Here is an 8,775-nt window from a genome sequence, read left to right as displayed (position 1 = left end):
GCATCTTAAATGAATTTTTTTAATTTAAAGTCTTAATCGTTTTACAGGTGGATGTTACCATTTCTTGGCTGGGACCAGTAACTTCCGTCTCTGCAGGTTGCCTGGCAACTGTCCCAGCCAGGAAATAGTACAGCACATAAACCCCCAGTGGAACAGCAAAAAATGTTTTTACAATTCAAACTAAACAAAATATAAAATGGTAATTGATGAGCTTTTGAAGTGCTGGTAAGTGGATTTTGTTACTTTCAGAATGAGCCAGTTTCCAGTCTTTATGCTAAGCTAAGCTAACTGGCTGCGGCCTGTAGCTACCATACAGACATGGTGTCCTTTAATTCTACATTTTCAGCAAGGAAATGAGTAAGCATATTTCCAAAGTTGTTTAACCACCACCGATGTTACACATCAGTGTTCACAGATCCTGTGGACTATTTCTAATGCAAAAAAGTTGCATAACAGCTTTGTGGCTCCAGAGGCAGCTGCTTTGATAAACTGCCTTAAGTGATGTCACTTGAGTCAATGTTGGAAATGTTGAAGAAAATAAAAGAAATCTGGAGACAGTTTCTCCAGTTTTGCTACATCAGTTGTGATGCTTTTGTTTTTTACTGTCCATTGTGAGTCTAACAGTGCTATTGGAGTGAAATTCTAAATTAGCGACGTGCTCTCCACTTTACATCCAAAGCACACAGCAGACGAGTAGAGAGTAAATAATTTTATTAACATTCACAATTCTTCATCAGCCAAAATGCTAAATGGCCCGATTAAAATCCTACTCACAAAACTGAATGACAAAGTAGAAACAAATTCATCTTAACTGAGGAATTAAAAAGGTAAATTGTGCCAGCTGTAGCATCAAAGTGTTAATTATTTGTGTGTCAACCAGAGCACCAAAAAGAAGCTAAGACAAAAGTAAAAAAGCATTAACATGACTCCTACCTGTCGAGCTACATTAGTTAATAGTGAGGTCCCTTTTTTACTTTTTATTCTGTTTTTTGTGAGGTGATTGAAAAGCTTGAATACTGAGCGTTTTTTAGGCTACAACCAATTCTAGCTCTAACATTTTATTCTATCATCGGCTTGCTGTTAGAAACCTGTCTTCTGTAAACCTAGGTATAGATACTGTATATATTTTTTGTTTTTACACAGTAAAACTTTTTTTTTTTTTTTTTAAAAAGGGTTAAAAATACTGGTGATCAAACCTCTGCATCTAGCCAATATTACCCAGAATGCACCGATTCACAGACCCCCCCCCCAAAAAAAAGAAAAGACATCTCCTGGGTGCATCATAGTACACAGTACATAACACTTTAGCATTCAGACTGACTTTGCTTCCCTTGCCACACACTTCCCTGAGTCCCGTCAAAAAAAGATTTCTGCATGAGATGATGTAACATCAACAGAGGAGGGAGGAGAAATTCAACTGAAGACGCTTTTCTTTTTGCCGCATCCTTCATCCACTTTTTTCTTTTTTGAGCTACCAAGAACTTTTTATTTTTATCAGTCCCAATTTGACCAAACTAGGGCAGAAAATGAGGATTAAAAACAAATTTTATTCTCAAACACTGCTGACAGATGTTTCACTGACGTCACAGAATATAAGGCTGCTTAAAGAATTCACTGCAGATGTGTCGTACCGGTGTACCTCCGTATTACACTGCCCAGACGTTGCGGCCCACCCTCCCCACGTGACACATGGCCCAGTTTGCACTTTCCTGATAAAAACACAATTAAGAGATAAAGAACGTATTTGTCAAACTCCAACGTCATGCATTTAGCAATAAAGGTAATTCGAAAAGTGTCAAAAATATTATTTCACCTAAATCTTCTCTAGTCCTAAATATACAGAACCACCTTCCCTTCCCTCTTCACCAGCTGGTTCCCTTTGAAATTGGTGTTTATTCTCTCCTCTCACATCCCCTGTTCTACTTTTCATTAAAAATACCTTTACTTTCTCCAAAAGCAGTACATAACATATTTAATAAAGCATCAATCTTTGCAATATAAACCACCTTCATTAACCCCGGCACTCTTTCTTTTCTTCAACACCGAGAGAGTAGACAGAGAGCTTCCTTCCTTCAACCTTGGCGGTGATGTGCTTGTGTGTAGTAACATACTGGCTCTCTGATTTGAAAACAGTTGATTAATGCACCACCTCACACAGGACACTGGGTGAGGCAATTCAACTGCCCTTAATGGCACATAAGAGGGGAAGAATACAAATGCTACAGCTTTCAATACACAAATACTCAAAATACTTCATTTGCTAGTCTTGCTCTCTAAAAACGCTCCCTTTCAGTCTCTGCTGAACATCCTCAGTTCATAAGCGCGGGTCATTCGCAGGGCTGTTGTGGTGTTACGCAGCGTGCAGAACAATCCAACACATCCACTAGTGTGCACGAGGAATCAACAAGGATATTCGGCGACTGCCAATTCCAGTTCCAACTATGGGGGGAGAAAAACCTCAGACCGATCCCAGCACACCACAAAGACCGTGGATAGAAATATAAAAACAGAAACATCACCGGTAAGTCTCCTAGGCAGAATGTAACAGCCCTTTCCTCCAAAAGGCTGAGCCACAGTCACATCCCATGACCGTCAAGTCACCGGGGGAAAGGGCCAAGGAGGAATGATCGCACAGAGAAAGACAAGATGGATGACGGAAATTCCAGTTTTTAGTTCTTGAAATCAGAATAATCAGTTCCAAATCCATCCAGGCACCACGCCATGCAAGGTAGAGGCTGTCTGTGTGCCCATGTGGGAGGCAATGTCATGTTTCCAAAGTGGTTACAGAAGAAGATTTAGTTCTTCCAATGAGGAGGAACCACAACAAGAGTCTTTCATGCTGCTTTCTTTGTCCGTATTAAGGCTTTCCTCCCAGCTGGTGCCAGGCTAACAGGAGAGTGTAGAGTGCTGGCTGGGGGCTCCACAGAAGGCTGATGGGAGATGTTTGTGGTCCAGCACTGAAATCCGGTCCATCCAGAACACTTGAGCCCCTCCCTGTAATACTTCAACAACAATTGGTAGACAGCATGAGCAAAAAAAACACCACTTTCACAACAAGACATACTAGAGTAGTGACCGAGAACAGCTAAATGATGTAATCAGTGACATCATGGCCTCCATCAGACTGATCACTCTGTGGCTTTACACTTTAACACTTCGGCACAATATAACTGACAGCAGGAAGAAAGGTGCAATTCTTTAAACTTCTGACCAAAATGTCATAAACTATGTTTGTTGGTGTTAAAATCTACTGCTGCTCTTGTGTATGTATGTTCATATGAGCAAAAACACTGTAAGTCTGTGACACAGTGCAAAACAACTTCAGTTACATCATTCACTGAGTGAAATGATGATAAAAGTAGATTTAACACATACGTAATTATCATCTACTGGCAAATACTATATCAGGTGTTATTTACTGCAACCATTAGTCAGTTAATCAGTCAACAGAAGATTAATGCAACTGGCATTTTAATAATTAAGTAATTGAGTCATTTATCAAAGAAAATGATAAACATTTCCTGGCTTCAGATTCTTAAATGTGAGGATTTGTTGCTGTTCTACTTTTATATGAAAGTAAACTGCTGTACATTTTGATAAAACAGATTACTTTCGGTTCTAATTAACATATATAACAACATATAAATGACTAAAACTGTATATATCATTACTAAATACAAGGTAATCTTTTATAAATTGAAAGTAAGTGCAGAATGTGTATTAAAAGTGTATTATCTATATTGGTGGCACCACCAGAGGGTAGCAGAGAGTTTAAAACTGAAGGAGGGTCCTGTTGACAAACAGACCATCAGCAAGCATTACCTCCTGATTTATGACTCCTGTGAATGCAGACAGTAATGCAACCGAACGGATGAGTGCACTTAGTGCAGAGTACACAACAACCACAAACTCTTTACTTCATACCGAGAAAAGCTCCCACATTTCACTACATTTAATGATTGATACTTTTTGGTTTTTGTCATTGCACAACCACGTTCCAGCTGTGATCTTCTTGCTTTTGCCAAATCCAGAAGCTCCCCTTCTCTTTTCTCTAATAAATATTTTATTTTAAAAAAGAACACATGGGCACATGAGCTGGTAACCGCTGTATAAAAGCTGTGATCTGTATGGAGCAGTAAAGGTTAAGAGTAGGCCATTATTGGATTGCAAAACTGTCAAGTAGATAATGTCACCTGTTCTAATGCAGGGTTGTAACAACAAAAGAAAGAAAAAGAATAAAATAAGACTTGACTGTGGATAATATAAACAGTACAGTGAATTAAGAGGCTACACAAATTAACCCTGGGCCATCTCCAAGTACAGTATAAAGAAAGTAGAGGAAAAAAAATACCCTGAGCTACAGTATATGACACACTGTGAAGAAGCTTACGTCTGTTCAATTGGCCTCAATGGAAAAGATTGCTGCTCTGCTGGCTTTTCAAAGACAGAGTGGAGGGGAAAGAGAGTGGAGGGCTTGTTACTGGAATGCAGCATTAAGACAGAACAACTCTTTGAAGTTTGCACACTCTGGACGGGCTCCATTAGAAACAGGTGTCTGGGTGTGTGTGTGTGTGTGTGTGTGTGTGTGTGTGGTGTGTGTGTGTGTGTGTGTGTGTGTGTCTATCCATTCTGCAGTGTTGTGTTTAAGCGAGTGTGAGCTCATGCATCTGCTCATACTGGAGTGTTTGTCTGACTTCAGGGAGGAATATGCATTAAAGCGAGTGTAACAAGTATCCCACCTGTGTTTGTGTGTATATTCCTCACCTGTTCAGTTAATGAGGATGCCAGTCGAGCGTCCCTCCTCCTCTTTAATGTTCTTTAGGTTATTCTCTGCCTCGTCGACGGTGCTGCACGGCACATACACAGACCACAAGTTAATTGTGTCTTGAAAGGCTGAGTACATTTTAAACAATGCAAGCTGTGTGTATGTGTGCATAGAAATGTTGATGCCTACGTTAGAAAATCCCTGACATCCTCCACAGTGAGTTCTCCGGTGGAGTCCAGGGTGAGGTCGGCGCAGCTGAGGGGGGAGTCCAGCGGGGTGTCCAGGATTGGAGAGGACAGGGCGCTCGGAGGCTCTTCTGTTTGCCCTGTGGGGGAGAAACCCACAGAGTCAGGGGCTGCAGCATGTTTCTGTGGGGACTAACTGGAGCTGAAAAGCTTTCCAGTAATGTGGGACTGAGTGAATAAAACTTTGACAAGCGGTTTAAAAACACAGCTTCATCACAATTTGGTTAGACAGAGGATTCAATGAAACCATCTGTCATATCTTTGATACCCCGACAATGCAATTGTAATAAAGATGAACAAAAACAGAGACTACAGCAGCATTTGGAAAACAAATGAAGATGGCTAAAATGAGAATCAATGATAATGTTGATTTGTGTTTGCTGTATGTGTACAGTAAATGGGCAACTGTTTGCTAACAATACAGTATATAGAATATAAGCTGATAATATATCAGTATTGTATTTACAGTGTGTTGTGCTGCAACCTAGTGCTCCGATTTAGCACTGCACTCCTATAAACACTGTCACTCATGATGGACAGCTTAAAAAAGGAAGAGAGATATCAACTTTTTTTATTTCATGCATTGTTCTTACTTGTCAGCACCTGCCAATACCAACAACGCAACTGTGCCAACGACTCTTCAGTAGGAGATTCAGCGGCTAACGTAGCCTCAAGCTGCTAGCCTCTAGCAGAGATGAGGAGTGGGCTACAGAGGTCTGGTAAACGTTAATTCTTTGTAACTAGATAAACAAACCCTACTCTGGTCTCCACAACAATCCTCATTTCCTGACAGGGAAGGAGGTGCTGGGCAGGAGAGGCAACTGGGGCATGCTCAATGGTTACCATGGAGACCCGAGGGTAACCCCTGCAAGGAGGCTTGCTCACGGTTTTAAGAGGTTCAGAGAGAGAAGAGAGTGATGAAGAGGGACAATAGACAGGGGGAGAGAAATAACAAGTGAGGGGGAGGAGAGAGAGGGAGCAAAAAGAAAACCTGCGTGTGTGTGTGTGTGTGTGTGTGTGTGTGTGTGTGTGTGTGTGTGTGTGTGTGTGTGTGTGTGTGTGTGTGTGTGTGTGTGTGTGTGTGTGTGTGTGTGTGTGTGTAGACCTACCCTCAGCCTGACCCATCTGGTTCTTGTGGGTTCCGTTGGCCTGCGGCTGTGTTGTCGTGCCATCGCTGAGGAGACAGATGAGCACACACCATTTGGTTTGGCAGTAGATGGAGTAATAATAAAGCAATAACAGTAAAAGTATCATTTCTTTGGTTTCACATGCAGCCGAGTGCTTCGAGCTGGTGGAAACCCAAGAGACAGCATTATGAACAGAAAGTGGTTTGTAGTGGTTTCCAGTGTGGGGTCCAGAGACCACCAAGAGTCCTTAAAAAGCTTATTGTGGTTTCCTGGAAGATGTTGCACATCAATGAGCAGGTATGGCTTCAGGCAAAATGTGATTTTTGCATAAACGTGATGAAATACATTGATTTGTCAGGTATTTCATCTGCTGGATTAACTAACAACAGATTTCTGTCTGACTGTATAATCAGTTTAAGGTCATATTACAATATACTACATTGATATTTCATAATATTACATATATTGAGAAAGAGGATTCTATTTTTTATGTTATGTAAGTCAGTAGTAGTAGGTTTTGTAGGATCAAGTTTTGCCAAACAGGATCTGCTGTGTGTGTGTGTGTTTTTTTTTTTTTTACCTGGCAGGTGTGGGCTCTAGTGGTCGGTCCAGCTGAACAGAGCAGAGCGGTTCAGTGAGGACCTTGGCAGACAGGGAGAACCTCTCGTACTCAGAGGGAGAGATCAGGTAAAACCCTGTGTGGAAAAACAAAAAGACGACAATTAGACAGTTACAGCTTGGAGCTCATTGGGAACAATTTTCTAACGTAAAAAAAAAAAAAAACTGTTTACAGTGAAGTGTGTTGTTTATTATTTCTGGTAGTAGTTTATTTATTTGTGGAAAGACGGGCTAATGGCAGAAGTCTCAGGATCAGATATCTCAGAGCCACGGCTAAAAAGACCTTAACTATCTGCATGACTGGATACCAGTGGGGCAAGTATAAAATATTTTTTGTTTGATCTGCGTTAAATGAGCCTTTAACCTCACCCAGCCCGCCCTGCTCTGCCTTGTTGTGACTTTCAGTGCCTGATTAGGAGTGTTTTCCTCACCCTGTCCGTTCTTGGTAAAGACGCAGGAAGCAATGCCACTGATGTCTTCTTTACGGATGCAGTCGTAGCGCACCTATAGACATAAAACAGGCAAAAATTCCCAATACATCAATCCAATTAAAAAAAATAAAAAACCCACATAATATTATTATTGCCAGTTTAACACACACACACACACACACACACACACACACACACACACACACACACACACACACACACACACACACACACACACACACACACACACACACACACACACACACACACACACACACACACACACACACACACACACACACACACACACACACACACACACACACACACACACTCTTGCTGTCCAAATTAGACTTCCAACACACACACATGAAATCCTACCTGAGGTCGAAGGGCAGGTATGTTAAAGAGGTGCATGTCGCCCAGGTTGGTCAGACAGACCAGTGTGTGTTCGCTGTAGTCTTCCTGAGCTGTGGAGCCAAACACCACAAGGGCCACCTTCCTCACCCGACAGCCTTCGTGCGCCGTCAGCTTGAACTTGGTCTTAGCGCTCACCTTGGGGAGAGAGAACACCTGGACCAGGGGAGAGTGGATTTAAAACGGGAACATCACCAAGTCCTCGACAGTCTCTCGAGCCCTGGCTCAACCTTTTATGGTGACTTTTAAATGATGTGATTCCAAATAAATTGAACAAAGCCTTTACCTTCAGCTGTTCCTCTGAGGCGATGAGGACAGAGTGAGCGTTGGTCATATCCGGCGCGATGGCGAGGTCCTGGGAGGCTTCATACGGGTCAGGTAATGGCTTCCCCCGGCCATCCAACACAGAGATTGACACAACGGGGGCCCTGTGCATCAGCTGGATCTCTTTACCCAACACGGCCTCCACACACACACTGCTCTCGCCTGCTCCGCCGCGCTCGCACACACGCCCCGAGCCCACGCCAGGCACCTCCAGAGCGTAGGCGTACACACTCCCCGAGTTGGTGCCGGCCCATAGCGTGGGGCCGTGATGTGTACCTGAGGGATACAGTAATACAGAACATAGTGTTAGCGTTTGTTTGATGAAAATGCTGAGTTTTGTTCCACATTCATTTCATAATCTCAACAAGTAAGTAAACGCACCATCACGTAGAAAGGTGTCAGCAAAGCAGAGACAGCGGACAACTCCAGACAGCGAGTCGTCTGCTGACCGGGGTTCAATCCTTCGCTGCACCGGAGCCACATCCTCCTGCTCCGCTAGAGCAGCGTTAGCCTCCTGGACCTGCACATAACACAGTCCCAAAATGCACAACTTAATTTGGCGTCGAGGCAAACAGCCACCTGCCTAGAGCCGGGGTCTGTCCGAGGTTTCTGCCTCTTAAAAGGAAGTTTTTCCTCACAGCCGTCGTCAAGTGCTTGCTCATGGTGGGAACTGTTGGGTCTCTGTAAATAACTGTATAAGGAGTATGGTCTAGACCTACTCTATTTGAAAAGCGTCCTGAGATAACTTCTGTTATGAAATGGCGCTATACAAATAAAACTGAATTTAATAGAACTGAATTGAATTCAGTCCATGTGTTCCTTGTGGCCCTCTCTCTAACAAAAAGAGA

The 8,775-nt window shown here is 42.6% G+C and overlaps 1 protein-coding gene across 3 annotated transcripts in view; it reads right to left on the bottom strand.

Annotated features, from left to right (window-relative positions):
- Positions 1-694: 694 nt before the first annotated feature.
- The window catches only part of llgl1 (LLGL scribble cell polarity complex component 1), a 36,244-nt gene continuing 28,163 nt past the window's right edge, over positions 695-8,775 (bottom strand). For 2 of the 3 annotated variants that reach the window (XM_051387125.1, XM_051387124.1), the window contains exons 16-24: positions 8,309-8,447; positions 7,890-8,203; positions 7,568-7,759; positions 7,187-7,259; positions 6,718-6,832; positions 6,120-6,184; positions 4,955-5,090; positions 4,765-4,847; positions 695-3,002 (exon numbers count right to left, since the gene is read on the bottom strand). In XM_051387125.1, the coding sequence (XP_051243085.1) occupies positions 4,769-4,847; positions 4,955-5,090; positions 6,120-6,184; positions 6,718-6,832; positions 7,187-7,259; positions 7,568-7,759; positions 7,890-8,203; positions 8,309-8,447 (1,113 nt within the window). In that variant the 3' untranslated portion in view covers positions 695-3,002; positions 4,765-4,768. The other variant, XM_051387123.1, reaches the window with a different exon arrangement.

Source organism: Dicentrarchus labrax, unplaced genomic scaffold (genome assembly GCF_905237075.1).
Source record: "Dicentrarchus labrax unplaced genomic scaffold, dlabrax2021, whole genome shotgun sequence".
NCBI lineage: Eukaryota > Metazoa > Chordata > Actinopteri > Moronidae > Dicentrarchus > Dicentrarchus labrax.
This window is presented reverse-complemented; position numbering and strand designations above follow the sequence as displayed.